Source organism: Coptis chinensis, chromosome 4 (assembly GCF_015680905.1).
Source record: "Coptis chinensis isolate HL-2020 chromosome 4, ASM1568090v1, whole genome shotgun sequence".
NCBI classification, from domain to species: domain Eukaryota; kingdom Viridiplantae; phylum Streptophyta; class Magnoliopsida; order Ranunculales; family Ranunculaceae; genus Coptis; species Coptis chinensis.
The window spans coordinates 29512052-29535354 of NC_141459.1; the positions used below are offsets into that span (position 1 = coordinate 29512052).

Below are 23303 nucleotides of genomic sequence, written 5' to 3' on the forward strand. Positions count from 1 at the left end.
GAAGATTTTCAAAAGTCTAATTATGAATAATTTAGACAAATTTACTTCAATAGTTGAGTAGAGTAATTCAACATCAGGATTATGAAATAGAGGAACGTGTTTTGCAGCAACACCTTACAGAATGTTTCTGCTTTGTTTGTTTTATTTGTTCATTTTGTTGGCTTTAATTTTGGAACACGGGAACTTTTCCAGTCACCTCATCATTCACTCTTGTTAGTTTATTCTATATCAGTATAATTACTTCCAATATGCGTCATTGATCGTCGAATATTTAAGTTACGTACTCACATACAAAAGGTTAGCATCCATCTAATTTTCATTTTCATTTGATTTGAACCTCATTGACACTCATGCTCGGACGTGTAATCTCAATATATATCACATACAAAGTGTGCCACAAGTTCTTCAAGTTGGATAACTTATTTGAGTAACTCTCTTATCATTCTTCTTTTTTCTTGTTAGCGTATTCAGTATTAATGCTGACTCTGACTAGTCTTTCCTATGATCATTTTCAATGGACCTGGGATAGATTTACAAGACCGGCGAAGGCACAGAGTCATGGGAAGGCTTGTCAGACCATTTTGGTTTTTTTTGTCACCACGACTTGATCCCATGACCAACTTGTTAATAGTCAAGCACTCTACCAACAGATAAATGGGGTACCAAAGATATAGTACAAAATATCAGGATATGGATATTTATCGATATTCAATTTCTAGATATGTATCGTGGATATATCCTACTTTTTGGGGATATTTGATATTGTTTCACATGCAAATATCGTAGATATATCCAAAATATCGATAAATATTGTAGATATTTATTGATATATCATGATATATTATTTATATTTATTTAAAATATAATGGAAAATATTAAATAAAATTATTATATATACAAAATATCGCAAAATATCACAAATATTGTAAATATTATCAAAATATAATTGATATTTGCAGTCGTATATATCTCTAAACATATCGTGATATTTAAATATCTTTTTCTAAAATATGGATAGATATCTCCAAATATCGCGATATATCGGAATATTTTATACTATGATCAAAGGCATGCCAACCTGATATTCAACCTGGTTTGGTATTGTTTTAGTTTATCAGACCATGTTATTTTTGTGGCAGTGCCTTAATGCATTTCTTCCTACAGCAAGCTTTAATCAAAAAATCAAAATCAAGTTTCACATTATTGAAACTCATTGCGCATTATGTCATGGAGGAATGGAAGCATCCATCCATTTGTTCCAACAATATTACTTCACGGGGGAGTGTTGTTCACAACTGACTTACATTCTATTACTGTGAATGTCAGCTCAAATTCCTTTGAAACATGGATGTATGAATGGTGTGTGCAGAATGCTGAAAATAGTGTTGCTCTTTGGTACAATATTATGATACACATACAACTAGGTTGCAAGAAACAGTATAAGATTCCAAGCCTTTAAAAATTAAAACTAATCCTATTCAGGCAGTACTCCAAACTCAGCACTTGGTCAATGACATGATCCAGAGCAAGAATGGTGCACAGGTGAGGAAACCTGCAGGTTAAGGTATTTCCAGGCCCAATGTGATGGATTTTTCCACCAAATGCCCAAATGGCTATAATCAGAGTTGACAGAGTCGGCTCGACTGTAGAAAAATCTGGATCAGCAGGTGGGGGAGCTCTTCTCTGAGGATGCGATTTTAGTAGGTCCATGTATACCGCTTCCACATGCTACATCAATGTTGGCAAACCTCACTGCAGCTTGGACAGCTCACCAGGCCAAATGGGGTCTGCATCTCCAGCCTGAATCCAAAATCCCGACATTTTAGCTGGTAAAGTACTAAACTCTGAGATAAGTTACCAAAAATCTGAATCATAGTCCAGCACTTGTGCAGTTAACTAAACATATATTTAATGCATGTAAAACCAAAATCATCTGTAGTACGTATTGTTGGAATATTTGTTACTATATTTAGTATTAGGAAGTATCTTTTGTATTTAGTCAGAGTATTATCTTCTCCTAGATATGTGGATCTAGGAGATCTTCTGTATTTTTGTATATATACCTAATGTAAAGATCAATAAAGTTATCAGAAATATTTAGTAAAACATCTTTGACATGGTATAAAGAGCCAACTCCAATTACTTTTCTATTACCCCATTACTATAGGAATCGGAGCTTTTTTTGGTATTTTGTTTTTCTTCTTTTTTGGTCATTGTTTGTCTATTGATCTACCAATAATTACAGACTTACCTACCAATAATGATTCCGTTGTTGTGCATTCCAATAACGATTCCGCTGTCATGTCTTCTAACTCGAAGAATCACTTAGTCACTGCTGCTGGATTTGTTGCCCAGTCAGGTATATCTAACTCTGCTCTTATTGCTTTTACTGGAAATAGTGATTGGATAATTGACACGGGTGCTACTGATCATATGACTTGCGATCACTATAAATTTAACCATTTCTCCTCTAGTTGTTCCAAATCAGTCATTACTAATGCTAATGGTGTGTCATCTCCAGTTGTTGGTGTTGGCACTGTACCTCTGTCCCCGTCTTTATCTATCCATAATGTTTTATTTGTTCCATCAATAAACTGTAACCTTCTTTCTGTTAGCCAATTAACCAAATCTCATAATTGTGTTGCTTTGTTCTTTCCTACTAACTGTATTTTTCAGAACACCCTTACCAAAGAGAGGATTGGCAGTGGTAAACAAAGTGGAGGATTGTACTATCTGGAGGATGGTTTTCAACGATCCAATCAAGGAGTCCAAACTCATGTTATGAGTGATGCTAAGGTTAATAAAAATAAATGCGAGATTTGGCTTTGGCATAGATGACTAGGACATCCCTCATTTGGTTATCTTAGGAAATTATTTCCATATTTATTTTATGGTTGTAGTCTTTCTGATTTTGCTTGTGAAACCTGTGTAATGACGAAAAGCCATCGTATTGTTTTCTCTTCGAGTGATAATAGAGCTGATGCTCCCTTTTCTTTAGTTCATTCAGATGTTTGGGGTCCTGCCCCACGTCCTACACATAACGGGATGAAATGGTTTATTACTTTTGTCGATGACTGCACTCAAATGACCTGGGTATATTTTTTGAAACATTGTCTGCACAGTTTTTCCCCTTTTCCATCAGATGATGCTCACACAGTTTGGAATATCTATAAAAGTTGTTCGCTCTGATAATGGGGGTGAGTATTTTAAAAAGGAATTAACTGGATTTATGCATTCGGCTGGTATTCTACATCAAACCTCTTGCTCTTAGTCCCCTCAGCAAAATGGGATTGCAGAACGAAAAAACTGACATCTTTTAGAGGTCATTCGGTCTTTATTAATTGGTGGTCATGTCCCATCTCACTTATGGGGCGAAGCTCTGAGCTCTGCGGTTTACTTGATGAATCATACACCTTCTAGTGTTGTCCAATTTCGGAGACCCTTAGATGTGCTTTCTGATCACTGTACGCTTCCGCCCATTGTTCATTTAGCACCCTATATCTTCGGGTGTGTGGTGTATGTTCACTTACATATACAACAACGCACCAAACTTGATCCACATGCGTTGAAGTGTGTCTTTGTTGGGTATGACTCAACTCAGAAGGGTTATAAGTGTTATCATCCTTATTCTAAATTTTTTTTTTGTCTCAATGGATGTCATTTTCCATGAACACAACTTTTTTTATACAGAGATCACTGATTCTTCACTTCAGGAGGAGAATAGAAATGAAATACAGAATCATGATAATATAATGGTCTTTGATTTATCGAGACCACAATCACCTAGTGATAAAAACTCAATAGGAGAAGTAGATGGAACCTCCACTGAGTGCTCAAGTGAAGGATGTGAAGATCAAGTCCATAATAGTACATTATCTCCTACAACGGATCCACTAATCCAATCTTCTCCAAAAGACCCATTAGAGGTATCGCCTGACTCTATTATTGTTGATTCTAATACTCATAATGTTGGTGATTCTAATATTCATGGTGCTAATCTACCTAGTCTTAATTCTGAACCAGTTCAATATAATCTTCCACCTCGATCTAACTGTGGCCAACCACCAATTCAATATGAACTTGATCCTAAAGCTAAAGTAAAATATCCCATAAGCAACCATGTGTCATCTCACAAGTTATCTAAGTCATATGCATCTTATGTATTCCAGTTATCATCTGTCTCTATTCCTAGTAAAATGCAGGAAGCTTTAGCAGATTCAATTCTAGATGGACCAAAGCTATGACAGAAGAAATGGCAGCATTGAAAAAGAATGCCACTTGGGAACTTGTAATCTTACCAAAGGGAAAGAAGACAGTGGGGTGCAGATGAGTATTTACAGTTAAGCTCAAAGCAGATGGAGCTATTGAGAGATACAAAGCTCGGCTGGTTGCGAAAGGGTATATACAATCTTATGGTGTTGATTATCAATAAACTTTTACCCGGTTGCTAAACTCAATAATGTGAGAGTGCTTTTGTCATTAACAGCTAACAAAGATTGGCCTCTTCTTCAGTTTGATGTAAAAAATGCTTTTTTGTATGGAGATCTTACTGAAGAAGTATATATGGATCCTCCCCCAGGTATACCAGAATACTCAGATACGACAATGGCCTGTAAACTAAAGAAGACATTGTATGGGTTAAAACAGTCTCCAAGAGCTTAGTTCAGTAGGTTCACCAAGTCTATGAAGAAGTTCGGCTACAAACAAAGCAACTTGGATCACACTTTGTTTTTAAAACACAGAAGAGGTAAAATTACTGCTTTGATTATCTATGTTGATGATATGGTGGTGACTGGTGATGGTCATGAGGAGATTTCTAGTTTACAACAGTATCTGGCTTCTGAGTTTGAAATGAAACAGCTCGGAGACCTTAAATATTTCCTTGGGATTAAGGTAGCTTGATAAAAAAAATGGTATTTTTTTATCCCAGCGGAAATATATTCTTGATTTATTATCTGAGACTGGAATGCTCGGATGTAAGCAAGTTGATACTCCCATTGAGAAGAACCACAAGTTGTTTCTGTGTTTGAATGCAACTCCTACCGATAAGGGGAGATATTAGAAGCTTGTAGGGAAACTGATCTATTTATCGCATACTAGGCCTGATATTGCGTATGCCGTTAGTGTTGTGAGTCAATTCATGCATGACCCACGTAAACCTCATATGGATGCTGTAGAGCGCATATTGAGATATTTGAAATATGCTCCGGGTAAAGGCTTATTGTTCTCGAAACATGACCATCTAAAAGTAGAAGGCTACACTGATGCAGATTGGGCAGGTTCAGCCTACAACAGAAGGTCTACCTCAGGATACTTTACTTTTGTAGGTGGAAACCTTGTGACTTAGAGGAGTAAAAACAGCCAGTAGTATCAAGATCAAGTGTTGAAACTGAATATAGAGGTATAGTATATGGGGTATGTGAGTTGCAATAGTTGAGATACTTGTTGACGGACTTGGGTGTTAAACCAAAAGTGGAAATGAATCTGTATTGTGATAATACGTCAGCGATAGAGATAGCTCATAATTCTGTTCAACATGATCGGACGAAGCATGTGGAGATTGATAGACATTTTATCAAAGAGAAACTTGAAGCTGGAATTATTACTTTTCCATTTGTAAAGTCTAAAGACCAACTAGCAGATGTCTTTACTAAAACAGTGGCTAGCAAGGCGTTTATTGACTCTCTTGTCAAGTTGGGCATGTGCGATATCCATGCGCCAACTCGAGGGGGTGCTGAGATACTATTGAGCACGCCACATGCCTTATCCAGGCATACAGAGAGTGCGGGTCGTGCCTAACGATCTGGAAGTCGCTAAAGACATGAGCGCGCCACACGCCTTGTCCAGGCATACAGAGAGCGCGGGCCGTGCCTAACATTAAAGAGAGAAAAACGTTTTGTTCTCTTTATTTGACTCTCTTGTCAAGTTGGACATGTGCAATATATACGCACCAACTTGAGGGAAGGTTGGAATATTTGTTACTATATTTAGTATTATGAAGTATCTTGTGTATTTAGTAAGAGTATTATCTTCTCCTAGATATGTGGATCTAGGAGATCTTCTGTATTCTTGTATATATATCTAATGTAAAGATCAATAAAGTTATCAGAAATATTCAGTAAAACATCTTTGACACGTATATCAGTCAGATCAATGCTGCCTTCTTTTGTAATGTGATTTTATAATCCACGTTGGCATTGAAATCTCGCTAATGCTATCCGATAATTTCAATTAAGGCAGGTGCCAACTAGCAAAGTTGGTAAAACTTTTGGGTGATGATACCAGAGGTCTGGGGGTCGAACCACGCCAGCTTCAAAGAGTTACTGATCTCATTTAAAATAGGCTTGCCAATCAAAAAAAAAAAAAAAAAAATCAATTGTGTGTCCCTTCAATAGATGCTCCCTGGTAATCTATCCTTGTCTTGATGTGATGACCAAATAATAGAAGGTGTACAATGACATGATGGTGGTCAGGGAACCCTCATTTACACAAGGAAGTCAAGGGAAAACCAAGCACTGGCAAGCTCCTTTCAGGGAATGGAGTCTAGGTTTTCTAAAGTTTCAAGTCCAAATTGTTCTAGGCCCGCATTTCCCCTGAAATAAGATTGGTTGCAACCTGATGATAATATATACTTACAAGCTAGTATGTCAATGAAAATTAAGGCTTCAAAGACAGCAACTCTCAAGTATCAGTTGGAAAGGAGGTGCCATAGTTCAACAACTATAAAGACTCTAATATATATTTTGTTATATTTGTAACTTTTGTTTTTTTGATTATCAGGCTTTACATGTTCAATTCAATACATAATCATTCATATTGGAACTATTAAAACACATCAGTGTCAGCAAAGTGAAACAATAGACTAGTGGATATCATGTTAGCTTCACTCGTACCATTGTACAATTCATTTCACTTGGCAAAAAACATAACAAAAATAGATAAATCTAACCAATACAGTTATACTCCCTGAATATCATCCCTGTAGTTAGTACTGTAGATGCTAAAATAAGGTGCCTAGCTTTTTCCCTAAGGTAGTTATTTGACCTATTAAACTAACGCAGCTGGCATGCCTTTTGTTAATAATAAGAACGATTGATCATTAATCCATATGATTACTCTGACAGCCATCAGTTACAATAAACCGAAAAAACTATCAGAAAGATTTAGCCCCAGACACATCCAATACAAAACAATCCTGACAAACTCAGATCATGACTCAAGAGATACACATAAATGTGAAGACTATAGATACCTTACTTCAAAAACGAAAAAAATAAAAAAAAATTATAATCACATGAAAGTGAACATTTTTTAGCTATATATTGGAGAAGACAGATACCTGACCCAAGAATTGTCTTAAAGCTTGCTGTTGTTCTTTTTAATGAGGCTACCCATAGCTTTTGCCTTTGCTCTGAGAACAAACTTTTGTGTTTTTCCCGTTGAAGTCTTTGGCAGATCCTCAAAAACAATTGTTCGAGGACACATGTAATGTGGTAAGTGATCCCGACAAAATTTGATAATATCTTCTGCATTGGCATTGCATCCCTCCTTCAGCTTTACAGAAGCACAAGGTGTCTCTCCCCAGTGATCATCTGGCCTACCAACAACAGCAGCTTCGAGAACTGCTGGGTGACTAAACAGAACAGATTCCACTTCAATTGTACTTATATTCTCGCCCCCAGAGATAATAATATCTTTTGATCGGTCTTTTAGCTCAATGTAACCATCAGGATGCATCACACCAAGATCCCCACTTCGGAACCATCCACCTTTGAAGGCCTCCTCTGTTGCTTCTAAATTTTTAAGGTACCCATTCATCACAGTGTTTCCTCTAAACATCACTTCACCAATGGTCTTTGAATCAGATGGCACGCTCTTCATGGTAACTGGATCTTTTATGTCCATCTCGTCCAATCCTAGATGGTACACTCCTTGACGAGACTTAATCCTCGCCTTTTCAGTAGGGGGCAAGGAATCCCACTCTGGTTTCCATGCGCAGACAGTTCCTGGACCATATGTTTCCGTCAGACCGTAGGAGTGAGTTACATTGAAACCCAGTTCCTCCATCCTAAACAAGATCTGGGCAGGTGGTGGTGCAGCACCAGTCATAACTTCTACCTTGAACGGAAGTGGCTTGCGTTCGCTGGGGAGCGCATTAACAATCATGTTCAGTACAGTGGGTGCACCACCCAGGTGGGTCACCTTATGAAGAGAAATGGCATCAAATATGCCCTTCGCAGATACATTTCTGAGACAAACATTTGTGCCACCTTGAGCAGCCACACTCCACGTTAGGCACCACCCGTTGCAATGGAACATGGGTACAGTCCACAAATACACAGGCATTGAACTCATACCATTGAGAAGAATGGCTGCTAATGAATTGAGATAGGCACCTCTGTGGCTGTATATCACCCCTTTAGGACTAGATGTTGTTCCCGAAGTATAATTTAGTGAGATAGGATCTAATTCATCCTTTGGCCTTTTGATCTCATACTCAGGCTTTCCCAGTAATAGCAGACCCTCGTAGTCTAATGTGTTAGAATTGAAGTTGGTGTTGCTAATGCTAGCAATATGAGATTGTTTATGGGATTCAGGTACTATGACCAAACGAGGCAGCTTGCTTTTCGTCAAGGAGAGAAGCTCAAGTGCTCCACGGGCAACTTCAACAAACTGGTGATCGACAAAAAGTACCTTGGCCTCGGAATGTCTTAAAAGGACAGACACCATGGCGGAGTCATGTCTTACATTAAATGTGCATAGAATTGCTCCAGCCATTGGGACACCAAAATGTAGCTCATAAATTGCTGAGGTATTTGGAGCCAGTACAGCAACCTATACAACAATCACAGATCAGTCAAATGAGATCTTAATTCAATGGAGAACAACCCCAACTTCACAATATAAATGCAAATTCAAACAACGGTTCCAGTGAGCACCATATCAGAGGTAGAAATCTATCACTGGAAAGTTAAAATATGGATTCACCGCAAAGATATCTAGTAAAAGTACAGGAAGATGCCTACTGGCACTATATTGGTGGTTCTAGATATATATATCTCATCCACAATGGAAGTAAAACTTTTTTTCTGCTTCAGAAATTAAAAATATATATATTTGGAGAAAGATTTATATTTGTTCTGCAGATTATAAGTAACACACCTCACAGAATCAGAATATCTATCTCAACTTAGAGCGGAATTCAATTGATGGGAATATGCAGTCAGTAAATGTTCACCAGCATATCTGTTTCCTTAATATATTCTTCCAGCAAAACATAGGAACTTACAGATGGTTACATAGTTTCAAAGTGCAATATTCCCAAATGTTAGATTTGGCATATATGCAATCCTGTATTAGTTATCTAAAATTATAAAATCAAGAATATCTAGTTCTTTTAATTTTTATTCACATTATATACCTATTACTACCATTTTTCCCTGCACCACAGTTTTTGTCATGCAACAAACTTCTATAATTCTATATCCACAGAAAATCGTTCTTAAAAATGATTTTGACCTAAATTATTGTTTTGTTATCATTACTACTCATTATGTCTTACTTTTACCAAGGACCTTGTAAAAACAATTAACTGCAATTCCTAAAATCTCAAAAATGCGAGAAAGAAAGGGAGAGCTCAGACTTAGAATTTTCGAACTTCCAAGTTCCAACTAAAATTCGACAAAAATGAATATCAACTAATGAACTACTGAAATTTATATTTCTTCACTGATCGGATTTATGCGTTCAATTCTTACAAAAGCATGAATGAATTGGCATTTGTTGCCCAATTCCAAAACTACTTTTAATATCTCAACATTAACCACCAACCCTCATTGTTCTCAAAATAAAAAGACAAAATCGTACCTAGAAATTAAATGTAAACAAATATAAACAGAACAAAACAACAATGTCACATTAATGGAACAGTTGATTGCTACAGAATAAGACATTGCAAAATCATACAGCAACTAAATATATAACACTATAACACCCAGGGAAAAAAAATACATTAAGTAAAAAATACATCAACAGTTAAATATTGCAAAATCAGAAACCAACAATGAAAATTTAATCCAACTTACCACATCTCCATAAGAAATCCCAAGTTGGGTAAGAGCAGAAGCAAGCTTTAAGCATCTTTCAAGCGCTTGTTTCCAAGTATACTTAACAGAACCATCAATAACAGAGACTCTATCACCATAAACAATTGCTGATCGTTCTAAAAAGCTAATTGGTGATAAAGGAACATAGTTTGCTGAACATTTAACAGTACCCTCCATTTAGTTTTCTTGATTTATAAGCTGGGTATGCTTCAAAAATCAAATGGTTTGCATAAAAATGAATCTGAAAAAACAAGATGTTTGCAGAGTTTTGCAGAAGTTTCAAGTGTGGAGACCAAGCTTTTATATCCAATCATTAATATTAGAAAAAAGGTCACTTTCTGAAATCTGACGTGGAGTCTGACGAAAGCAATTTTGTTAGTACTTTATTCTCCTAGGAATCTAGCATAGACTAAATACTGCATTGCATGGTTTAATGATTTTGATTTCCTTTTTTCTTTTTTCGGTAACTACACATGTTGATTTCTGTTTATCTTAAAAAGAGAAGATTTTGATTTGTTGGAATTTAGCCAAAAGAGGACATGAAAATTTGACATAAAAACGGACTCCAATACAAGGAGAACCCTGCACACACTCAGTAGATTTGGATGATTTTTGACATGTACAAGTGTACAACGGCTCCATTTGGCATAGAGTGTTGTTTTTTCTTTGATTTCATAGCATTAATGCAGTTGTTCAACCTCCATAATTTACATCAAACATGTGAATTGTAGTCCAAAATAAGAAACTTAAAAGCACTTCGATAGATTTTTGCCAAATAAAAAACTTGGCACTGGACATATTTGATTTTCATCTTTGAGGGCATCTAGTGTGCGCAGGCTAAGAGGGCATAGATCCAGTATCTTGCCATGCAATACACCTTCAACTTGTGTGTATGAGTGGCTCAGATTCACTAGTTTTTTCTCTCTCCTAACGCACAGTAGCTTTTCTCTTCATCTTTGGAAACCCGCTGCAAAGTTTAGCAACAATTTCCAGCATTTTGTGCTAGTGAAATTAATGCCCCATTTCCTCCGTATTATATACATCCTAAGTTATCACTCATCATTCTCAATTGATATAATCGAATCTCAGAGTTGGTGTAACGCATTCACCGCTCACAAGGCCAGTCAATATAAGCTAATTAAGTAAGCAGAATTTTGATCAAGGTCTAGCTGGAATGGCACTTAAGTGGGCAAGTCAGTCACCAAATCTGATTTAAAGACTGAATTTCTTTTGATCACTGCTCCAGTGCACTCGAATAAAAGATTCTGTCATTTCCAACTACATACAACATTCTTTGGCAGGAATTTTTGGGGTGGACACCTATCAAGTCCTTGAATTGCCGTTTCCTAGTTCATACTTCATAGTGTAAGTTTTTAGGGATGCCAACTACAATTTGAAATAGAAATTTTGATACCAAGCGATGGAGAGACTCTATTAATTTCTCAATGAGGTCTACCCGCTTCAAAGCAAGTTGACAAAGTGCAAGAGTGACAATGTATGGTATGGATGGCCTCGTCTTAGGCTGGGGCGCTCTGCCCAAATGGATATTATCCCGGTCATTTTCAGTGCAAAAGTTCTACTATCTTCAACAGAGGACTTAATGACTTGTGGTCCTTTAGATAACATGTCACATTGCCCACATCCCTCCATCAAGAGTTCACAGCCCACAGTTTGCAACCATCAATAACTTTGCCTCAGTTTGAGACCCTACAAACTGCGAGTTCGTCATCCTTCTTGGGATGACCATATACACACCCCTTCCATTGTAATACTCGGCTCCTCTGAAAAGTTCACTCTCTAGATTCTGTGAGTTCAAATAAAAAAATATACTACTTCCCAACACATATACAAGAGATGAGCACAAGATTTAGCTAAAGACATGATCTTACAACATTTGGTACAAGCGCGCCTGAAACAAGGACAGAATTTGGGTGCTCATACTCCAATTCTCCAATATATGGCACTGGCAGCAATCCACGTTACAAAATCTATGGCACTCCAGGAGACTTCAATTCATAGGAAATTAGTTGTCTTTCTTTGCATCCTATATCTCCTTAAGAAAACATTTCCTACAATAAAACATCCATCAATCCTCTCAAAATAAACCAATGCAAAATCTGGCAATGACACAGAAACAATAGAATTCCACAGTTCTAGTTGATTTCAGTGCTGATTTTAGAGGTTTTACAAAGTCCAACATGATGCACATTGCGAACCCGTCATTACTGTTTATAACTTGGAACATGACCCAAACGGCATCTTTTGAACTAATGCCGCATTATAACTTTGTGTAGCTAAATATCTGACAATCGCCACACCGGCCTGTCCCAAGCATTGTCTTAAAGCTTGCTGTCGTTCATTTTAGTAAGGCTACCCATAGCTTTTGCCTTTTCTTTGAGAACAAACTTTTGCGTCTTCCCCGTTGAAGTCTTTGGCAGATCCTCAAAAATAACTGTTCGAGGAGACATGTAATGTGGTAAGTGATCCCGACAAAATTTGATAATATCTTCTGCATTGGCATTATTGCATTCCTCCTTCAGCTTTACAAAGGCACAAGGTGTCTCTCCCCAGTGATCATCTGGCCTACCTACAACAGCAACTTCGAGAACTGCTGGGTGGCTAAACAGAACAGATTCCACTTCAATTGTACTTATATATATTTTTTTGGTAGGTTTGTACTTATATTCTCGCCTCCAGAGATGATAATATCCTTTGATCGGTCTTTTAGCTCGATGTAACCATCAGGATGCTTCACACCAAGATCCCCACTTCGGAACCATCTGCCTTTGAAAGCCTCCTCTGTTGCTTTTATATTCTTAAGGTACCCTTTCATCACAGTGTTTCCTCTGAACATCACTTCTCCAATGGTGTTTACATCAGATGGCACACTCTTCATGGTAACTGGATCTTTTATGTCCATCTCGTCCAATCCAAGATGGTACACTCCTTGACGAGACTTAATCCTCGCCTTTTCAGTGGGGGGCAAGGAATCCCACTCGGGTTTCCATGTGCAGACAGTTCCTGGACCATTTGTTTCAGTCAGACCGTAAGAGTGAGTCACATTAAAACCCAGTTCATCCATTTTAAACAAGATTTGGGAAGGTGGTGGCGCAGCCGCAGTCATAACTTCTACCTTGAACGGAAGTGGCTTGCGTTCGCTGGGGAGCGCATTAACAATCATGTTCAGTACAGTGGGTGCACCACCCAGGTGGGTCACCTTATGAATAGAAATTGCATCAAATATACCCTTCGCAGATACATTTCTCATGCAAACATTTGTGCCACCTTGAGCAGCCACACTCCATGTTAGGCACCACCCATTGCAATGGAACATGGGAACAGTCCATAAGTACACAGGCATTGGACCCATACCATTAAGAAGAATGGCTGCTAACGAATTAAGATAGGCACCTCTGTGGCTGTATACCACCCCTTTAGGACTAGATGTGGTTCCTGAAGTATAATTTAGTGAGATTGGATCCGATTCATCCTTTGGCCTTCTGATCTCAAATTCAGGCTTTCCCAGTGCTCGCAGACTCTCGTAGTCTAATGTGCTAGAATTGAAGTTGGTGCTGCTAATGCTAACAGTATGAGATGGGATTTGCGATGTAGGTACTAGGACCAAACGAGGCAGCTTGGTTTTTGTAAGGTAGAGAAGGTCAAGTGCTCCACGGGGAACTTCAACAAATTTGTAGTCCACAAAAAAGACCTTCGCCTCGGAATATCTTAAAAGGACAGACACCATGGCTGAGTCATGTCTTATGTTCGATGTGCATAGAATTGCTCCAGCCATTGGGACAGCAAAATGCAGCTCATACATTGCTGGAGTATTTGGAGCCAGCACAGCTACCTATACAATAATTACAGGTCAATCGAATGAGACCTTCATTACTGATTCACGCGAGAACCATTTCACAATATGAATGCAAATTCAAACAATGCTTCTAGTGACACTATATCAGAGGAAAATTCTATCACTGGAAACGTAGAACATAGAATCACACAAAGATATCTTGTAAAATACAAGAAGATGCCTACTGGCACTTTGTTGATGGTTCTAGATATATGTCTGATCCGCAGAGGAAGTAAAAGTTTTATTCTGCCTGAGGAAAGTTAGATGAACACAAAGATTCCCATTTGTTCTGCAGATTGTAAGGAACTTGCCTCACATAATCTGAACATCTATCTCCACTTAGGGTGGGTTTATTTGATGCGAGTTGAACAATGTTTTCTAGTAAAAGTCGATTTATACTACTACTAGAGTTATAAAAAATAAAGTCATAAAAAGATACCAAAAAAAAGACAAACAGTCAAAAACGAATACTGAATGATAATAGAAATCAACAAGGAGCTCTTTAGCCTCTAAGCCTCTTCTATTAAGAGATTTGTTTTTTCCGAGAATGATGTATAAGAGATACTGTTGACTTTCAATTGATCAATGATATATAAAATACTAGAGAATATGCAGTAAGCAAATATTCACCAGAAAAATCTGTTTCCTTAGATTTTAAAATATTCTTCCAGAAAATATGTTTCTTGATGTACTTTATATTCTTCTCAGATTCATTGGCTTGTAATTGGCAACACCAAAGTGGCAATATAGGAGAGACATACTTGGTCTCGTTAACAAGAGAAGGCGAGAAGCCATGCTTTAGCAATACTTGGATAGTTACAACACCAGTGCAATTGCTCAGATGTTAAATTTGGCATATCTGTTGCTTCTGCTTTAGTTAGCTACTTCTACAGGTATAAAATCAGGACTAATAACATTTCTATTCATTTCATCAACATTAGAGTCCAATGTAATATTTGAACTTTTACCACCAGTTAACCGCAACATTCCCCTGTACCAATGGCTTTTGGCATGCAACAAATTTCTGTGTCAAGAAGAAATTGATCTTGAACTGATCGGATTTAGAATTCGCGACCTTTGAATTAAGAATGAACATTAACTTAACTGAATTTTATTTCTTTTTACTGAATTAAATAAACTTAAAAAACATCAATGGAACAGTTGCTATTGCAAAATGAAACACCACCCTCATGAACCAGAAGAAGCAAACTTACCACATCTCCATATGAAATCCCAAGTTGGGTAAGAGCAGAAGCGAGCTTTAAACATCTTTCAAGTGTTTGCTTCCAAGTATACTTAGAGCATTTGCAATGCAGGTGACTATTTCCCCCCCATTATCACCGCCACCTCAGCACTTATTCACCCCATTTTCACAAAATCGGTGAAAACCAAAGTGAAGCTGTGAAATGCAAATGCAGAGGTGAATAAAATATCTCGGACGGGATGTTAGATTCCGTCTAGAGGTTTTTGATTGAGACGGAGTGTAACATCCCGTCTAGTTACTCAATATGAATAGACGCGAACAGGCTCCATTTTCACTTTCTTTCTAGCCTCCATTGTGATTTTCTAGCCTCCATTAACAACCTTTTATCACAAACTTCCATTCCTAATGACTTCTCCACCCCCCAATGCATCCCCACCAACCTCACCACACGAAGAGCGTAGTAGAGAGTTTGGAAGTTTTAAAATTTCCAAAAAAAAGGGGCAAAAAGGTTTGTCGTCGCGAACGCAAAATGTGGGTGAGGAGGACGAAATTGAATTTGGGTTCAATTTTCCACCGCGTTGTGAAATCGAGGAACACCCACCATTAGCGTCAACATCGGTCCGACACGTAGCCAATCGAGTGGCGGAGTCTCAAGTAAGGTTTAGATTTTTTTTATGTTAATTATTATTATTTATGTTAGTTTATATCAAGTTTGTTGTTGTGTAATTAGTTTGAATTTGTCGCATTGTTTAAAAAAAAAATTAGTTGTAATTATATCGTATTGCGTGTTGGTTGAATGTAGGAAGTACACCTATGGAAAGTGCGTTGTGCACTTTCAAATGTTGTGTCGTGGTGGCGTTGTATGAAGTCAAAAACGGATTCTAATTTTGTCACGGTTACCAATATTATAGCCGCCACACCATTTGGGAATTTTTTGAATTCTAATTTGGGACAAAATGATCAAGCGTTGTTGTTTGGGATAGTTGAGCGGTGGTGACAAACTACCCACACATTCCATTTCCCATGGGGTGAGTTTGGGATTACCCCTCTTGATTTCACAATGCTCACGGGTATCCCAATTAGTTATGGAGATGCCGTTCCTTTTGATGAAAATTTAGAGGTTTTTACTACGGCGATGAGTTTCTTTGAAGATTTTGATTTGGTTGAAGATGATGAGGAAGACAGGTTTTTGAGATTATCGGCTGAGCAGTTTAAGGGAGGAGCTATAAATATGAGTTGGTTTACTTCAAGATATTTGAATAGACTCAAGGAGAAGCCGAAAGACTATCATATTGGTGAGGAGTCGATCCACGAATATGTACGTGCCTTCCTCTTCTACTTTGTTGGTGCGGTATTATTTGAATATGCTGATAGTTATTTACGTATTGGGTGGATGGCCCCGCCTCCGGGCGTAGAGAGGATGTGGGATTATGGTAGGGTCAATCCATCTTGGCATACCTTTACCGGCTAGACCTCTCGGTTGAGGCGAAAGCCGCTAAAGGCAATTTGTGCGGCTTTGTTTGGATTATACCGGTAAGTCTTATTTATTAAGTTATTGTTTCATTTTATTTATTTATCTAATTGTTAATGTTGACATGTATATATATATATATATATATATATATATATATATATATATATATATATATATATATATATATATATATATATATATAAACATGTCAACATTAACAATTAGATTGATTTAGTATTGGTGGTACGAACATTTTCGTGTGATGCATCCTGTGTTGAAGAGGTTGGAAGAGGATGAGACTCATGACCTGATTCCACGTATTCAAACATGAGGGCTTCATCATAGGCAGAGGGGGTATGGGGATCTATCGCATAATATTCACAACACTCGTCATCAGATTAAGCTTTTAGGAGCTATCCACATTGAGTGGCAACCCTGGGCCGAGTCCTTCATATTTCAGACCCCTTATGCGGATATTCCAGATGTTCCCAAGAACACTGAGTACCGTAGACTATCCTATATGTGTCATAGAGCAATGTTTCTTTCTCAGCGGCAAATGATACTTATAGGGTCGTAACTGCATGGTACCTTGGGGACAGATGTTGGCGGCAAGTATCTGGAGAGATTGTTATACCTTACCCACCACTCATAGATATGACAACCTCTGATATTCTTCCTACTACTCTTTCGCACTATAGAGCAAACCCAAATGATTGGCCAGACGCATCAGCTTTCATTTTTACGAGAGACTATGACTTGTATTGGAAGAGGGTTGGTCGAGGTCTTTTGCTAGGTGCGTTATACTGGGGCACCAATTTTGAAGGGGTTACTTCTGAAGCATTGAGGCTCGACATTCATTTCCCAGAAGGAGTGGAGTTGCCACAGTTACAACCCAGGGTGTTTCATGATATTCACATGCATAAAGAACTCCACGATATATTTGATGAGGATGACCTTTGGCACTTTGGCATGATTACTTCGGGGGCAAGACATGAACATACCTATTCCACCATAGATGCCGCAAAGAGTAGCAGATTTGTCGTCTGATTTGAGCGGTTAGCCGAGGTTAGTATGATTTGAATTTATTCATGATTTATTATTATTATTATTCACTATAACCCCTAACATGCATTTGTTTTGTTAAACAGGATGAAGTAAGGTCGGAGCTCCTTAACTACAGCTCTCTCAATTATGCCATACGTGCGTTCTTCATGGAGTCCTCTCATTGCAGTTTTGAGTGCTTACAAGAAGAGAGGAATCGAACTTTGCAGTTTCAGAGACGTGTGCAAGAGTTGGAGAATGCTGCAAGTGCCACACCTCAAGCTCAACCTCAACCAGAGAGGCGACAACGACGTAGGGGTGAGAGCTCTTCGACCGAGCCTTCTCGTAGGGGGAGGAGGTCTCAGCAGATATTTTTTTGTAGTTTGTAATAACTGTGCGCCATTACTTGTCTTATGGCGTTTGGGATTGTTGTTTGTATCGACTATTGATTTAGCAGGTTGTTTTTTTGATGAGTTTTGGATATGAATATGTTATTAAACAAAGGAGGTTATGTCCAAAATTTTTCAGAAATTATAAGTTAGTTTTTTTACCGAGTTTTTGTGTTAGACTTGGGTGTTGTTTATGATTGTTGTTTGTCTTATTTATTATTTCCAAAGTATATTAGCAGGTTTTGGATATGAATATGTCAATAAAACAAATGAGGTTATGACAAAAAAATTTCAGAAAATTATAAGTTCGTATGTTTCCAAAAATTTCACATTCGTTTAACTCATTTCACTCGTTCCAAAAGTTCATAGGTTAGGCTAGACCTCGCATTTAACTCATTTCCTATGTCTTAGTTGAAACATAAAATTTTGATGGAATATCACTCATTTTTGCAGGTGGTTTGGTCCTAACAGGAATAATGTATAGTGTAGACCAAGACAGAATGTAACATCCCGTCTAGTAGTTTTACACCGAGACAGGATGTAACATCCCGTCTGGTTCATGGTTCCTTCCCATTGCGCTTTTACTATTCCATACATTGGATTTGTGAATGGTAGGCCATAAATTGGAATGATTGAGAATACATTTGGATAGACATTTGGATACAATGTGTTGTCACTTGGAGAGTGAAAAAAAATCTGATAAAATGTGTTGTCAATTGGAGAGTGGACCAAAATCGAACTATCACATGTGACCTTACCTTTCATATTTCGTTTTACTCGTCTTTCTTTTAGATCAAACAAACAAACAGCCATCTTCTTCCCCACAACCAAGCTAAAAATGGAAAAAATGTCTAGAGAAGAAAGAATTGCATTTAACCAAAGGTTATGAGGAGGATCTAGTAGTAATAGTTCGTATTTTGGTTTTACTGGGTCGTCTTCTAGTACTTTCGCTGAAGATGACTACATGGAAAAAGTAAGAAATGAGCATAATGATATGATGAGGCGAAGGAGGAGGAGGAGGTTGTAGTTATTATCCACTGCTGGGGCATTAATGACTCAAGCAGCCATTGAACTTGAAGATGTGGATACAGACAAACGCGGTGGATCTATGAAGGGCAGAGGGTACACGTTTAGAGATGGTGGTGATTTCAGTAAACAAAAAATAATGAGGGATTACTTCACAACACCGTGTAGGTGGCCTCCTCATAAGTTTAGACAAAGGTACATGATGACAAGAGAGCTTTTTATGTATATGTTGAAAACTGTTGCATCATTCGACGATTACTTTAAAGACAAGGTGGATGGATTGGGTTAGACAAGCAATTTAAGGTTCTGAAGGGACTAGCTGCAGTTGCACAATTAGCAACTGGTTGTTCTTCTGATTCAACGGATGAGTATTTACAAATTGGAGATTCCACAACAAATGTATCTATGAAGCGTTGGTGCAAGGCAATAATCACGGCGTTTGAGGAAGAGTACTTGAGATGACCAACTGAGGCAGACACTGCTAGGATATTAGTTGAAAATGCGGCGAGGAGTTTTCCAGGAATGCTTGGATCAATCGACTGTATGCACTGGGTGTGGAGGAATTGTCCAAGTGGATGGGCTGGAACACATGTAGGGTACAAGAAGGAACCAACTTTGGTACTTGAAGCCGTTGTAGACAAACACTGTTGGATCTGGCATTGCTTCTTCGGCTTACCAGGTTTGCATAATGACATTAATGTGCTTCATCGTTCTCATGTTTTTGAATCATTAGAGCAAGGTGAGGCTCTTGCTGTTGCATTTAATGTGAATGGTAATGACTACAATATGGGATATTATCTTGCCGATGGAATTTACCCAAAATGGGGCACATTTGTTCAAGCCATTCGTTATCCAAGAAATAAGCATGAAAAGATCTTTACTTAATGTCAAGAAGTTGCAAGAAAGGATGTTGAAAGGACGTTTGGAGTTTTGCAGGCACGATGACATATTGTTAAGGCTTCTGCGCGTTGTCATAGTGTTGTTGTTCTTGGAGACATAATGAAGGCATGCATTATAATGCATAATATGATTGTTGAGAATGAACGTGAAAGTGGAGTTTGGAATTGGAAAGGTCAGAGGAAAGAAACAGTACCTGATCTCTTTCAGGAAGAGGATGGTTTTCATTTTGTCTATTAGATGATTAAAGCAAGAAATAAGATCAGAAATGAAGTTACACATACTAATCTTCAAAAGGACTTAGTTGAGCATGTTTTTAATTGGACTGGCATTGAAGAAACAGCAGATCCGGTACTAATTTATGATCCAAATTGGTCGGATCCAGAGGAGGGAGAAGGAGGCGAAAATTAAAATGGAAATGAAAGTGTATTTCCTATGTATTTCCTAACGTGAACTATGAAGTTTCAAAGTATTTCCTATGTATTTCCTAACGCGAACATTTTTGTGTTTCATTTGCATCCTGTGAAAATGTATCCTCTAAACGTGTAAAGTAACCCTCCAACACACCAACTGATTTTTCTTGGTTCCTCTTGAACTTAGCTTTCTTTGATCCAAGAGGACGCTCCATTTCTTGAGAACCCTCCAATTCAACTCCACCAACACTTGGTGAATTAGAAGTTGAATCTTCACCATCATTTTTGCGACCTTTTCCCTTTGTGGGGCAGCTTGACCTTGCCTCAAAAACGTTACTCCACTTTGGATTATCCTTGAGTATAACGTAACAATGATCAAGTGAAAAAGTCGTTTTTTCTTGTAGTTGGTACGTCATTCTTGCCTTGGACAACTAAAAAATAAAATAGAAATAATTAGACTAAAATAATCACTAAAATAAGAATAAGATAATTAAACTAAAATAATAATTAGACTAAGATAATAATTAGACTAAAACTAAAATGGAAATAATAAATACACTAAGAAAATTAGACTAAGACGGAAATAATTAGACTAAGACTAAGATAATCAATAAATTCCAAATTGACAACGTTGTAATTACCCTGCTTTGCATTGTTGTACCACTTGCATGTCGAGCCTCCACCGCATTCACAATTGCCACGAACTTGTTCATCATTTTTGAAATATATTTCCATCTATCACTAATTGAATCGGAAGACCTATCCGAACCACGTGCTTGATTGAACTCGTTTGTTACACGATTCCAAAATTCTTTTGCATTTTGGAAAGTACTAACAATGGAGTATTCACTAATTTTTATCCAAGCAAGACATAGAGTTTGATCATGTGAGATGCTTGAGTTGATGCCATTTGATATTTTGTTTTTCTGAAGAACTGATTTGAAGGAAGAAGAAATATGATATATGATTGTTGAAAGTGTGAGTTGAAATGAAACAAATGTTGTATATATACCAAAGTTTTTTATTTTGACCGTTTTTGACCGTTCTGACTTTTTGACCATTGGTGAACTAGCTGTTAGGGCTCCGGACAGGATGTTTGATTTTGTTTGGAAAAAAAAGAAATATAGCGAGACGGGATGTTGGATTCCGTCTGGTGAGTTTTGTAATCCAGACGGAATCCAACATCCCATCCGAAGTTAACAAGTTAGCCACTATCTCGGTGATGAGTTTGACCTTGAAATCAATTGGGCAAAATATTCACCAGATAATCACCTCTGCATTGCAGAGCAGTTTTTGGCCAAGGCTGGTGACTATAGTCACAAACCCCTTGAAACCCCCTGCATTTCAAATGCTATTAACAGAACCATCAATAACAGAGATTCTATCACCATAAACAATTGCTGATCGTTCTAAAAAGCTGATTGGTGATAAAGGAACATAGTTTGCTGAACATTTAACAACACCTTCTATTAAATTTCTGGGTTTGGTTCAAATGTTGAAATGATTGTTTTCTTTCAAATGAAACAAAAGTTTAGAAGTGTGTGTGGACCGTGGAGTCAATATTATACTCAATCATTACTCACTTTCTAAACTCTTACGTGGAGCCTGACGAGACGAGAGCAATTCTGTCAGTACCTTACCTGCATTCTCATAGGAAAAACACTAAATGCGTGGTTCAAAATCCTTGATCCTAACAAATATGGAAAATATGAAAAAAAAGAAAAAAGAAAAAGAAAGGAAAAAAACAAGACACATGCACTTAACTGACGTACTCTAATTGGTTAATAGAATTGTTAAATCGAAATTAGTACAATGAGATGTATACGAAAATGGAAGCAACTTCGAATCAATAACACCAATGAATAAAAATTGATCAACAACCAAAAACTAGGGTTTTAAAGAAAAACGAGATTTTTTTCTTTAATTGAATCTCTCAATTAAACAATCAATCAATAAACCAAAACAACCAAATAACAATGAGGCTTCCAAGCCTTTTTATAATGTAACCATACTTCTAATCTATATCTATATCAATATCAATATCAGTATCAATCAATCAATATATTAATATTAAAACTCCATAATGGGTATTTTTCTAGCTCTCGTAAAATTCTACGTCATCAATTCCTATTAAAAAGGGAATTCCTCTCTTATTGAAAAAAGAAATTCTAACACTTCTAATTAAAATGGGACCATTCTCCTATTATAATGTGAATTCTTCCCTGTTGAAAAAGAAAAAGCTAACACTTCTATTAAAATGGGTTAGCGCAAAAACAGGAATCACGATTTGTTAGAAAATTTCTATATGTATAGTTATGATTGTTGAACAAGTTTTTAAAAGAGTCAGTGTGTAACAACCCTATTATATATAATTGTTCGGTTCAAAAAGTTAATTAGTTGTATTTATTTTGTCTTGTTTTATGTTTGTCTAAGTATATAATTTTTTTTATACCTTTTTATTTAAGTGAAAATGATAATTTAATTGTATTGGTTGGATTTATGGCCATAGAACAAATATTTTGTGTATTTTACTTTTAAAACATGTTCATATATGTACGTACATATGACCCTAAAAGTTTTGAACCATCTAGAAATGATTTGGGTGGTCTCTAGACCATTATTTTTGGGGGTGTAAATAACAAAAACGTGGGTACAACTTATAATCTCTAATTCTAGGTAAACCCTAGCATTTTAAGAGAAACTAGGGCAAAAAAAAAAAATTGTCTTACACACACTTTGAAGATCAAAAAGAGTTTTGGGGAGAGAAAGAGGAGGAGATCATCTTCTTCATTGATTTTCATGCTTTAAGGCAAGTTCACTTTGGGGAGAGAAAAAGATTACCCTCGCGCTTAAGTGCTTAGTACTTAGATCTTTCTTTGCACAAACAATTTACGAATTAT

General features: G+C 37.2%; 2 protein-coding genes and 1 pseudogene across 4 annotated transcripts; 1 reads left to right on the top strand and 2 right to left on the bottom strand.

Annotated features, from left to right (window-relative positions):
• Positions 1-1285: 1285 nt before the first annotated feature.
• Positions 1286-10530, bottom strand: LOC147503100 (butanoate--CoA ligase AAE1-like). Of its 2 annotated transcripts, none has more exons than XM_086607918.1 (3): positions 10086-10521; positions 7340-8835; positions 1286-1800 (listed from the first exon to the last, which is right to left on the bottom strand). In XM_086607918.1, exons 1-2 carry the CDS (start codon positions 10281-10283, stop codon positions 7357-7359), a joined length of 1677 nt encoding a protein of 558 aa, XP_086464044.1. In that variant the 5' UTR covers positions 10284-10521; the 3' UTR covers positions 1286-1800; positions 7340-7356. The 2 variants fall into 2 exon arrangements, with proteins under 2 accessions (XP_086464044.1, XP_086464046.1); XM_086607920.1 differs by lacking the exon at positions 1286-1800 and adding an exon at positions 6086-6593 and having other exon boundaries at positions 10086-10530.
• On the top strand, positions 4356-5799 carry LOC147503101 (uncharacterized). The gene is made up of 4 exons (XM_086604711.1): positions 4356-4398; positions 4487-4631; positions 4743-4893; positions 5434-5799. Exons 1-4 carry the CDS (start codon positions 4356-4358, stop codon positions 5797-5799), a joined length of 705 nt encoding a protein of 234 aa, XP_086460837.1.
• Positions 10531-11917: 1387 nt separating the features above from the next.
• Positions 11918-15363, bottom strand: LOC147503102 (butanoate--CoA ligase AAE1 pseudogene; annotated as a pseudogene). The gene is made up of 2 exons (XR_015221909.1): positions 15174-15363; positions 11918-13956 (listed from the first exon to the last, which is right to left on the bottom strand). The product of XR_015221909.1 is annotated as a butanoate--CoA ligase AAE1 pseudogene (transcript).
• Between the last annotated feature and the right edge of the window lie 7940 nt (positions 15364-23303).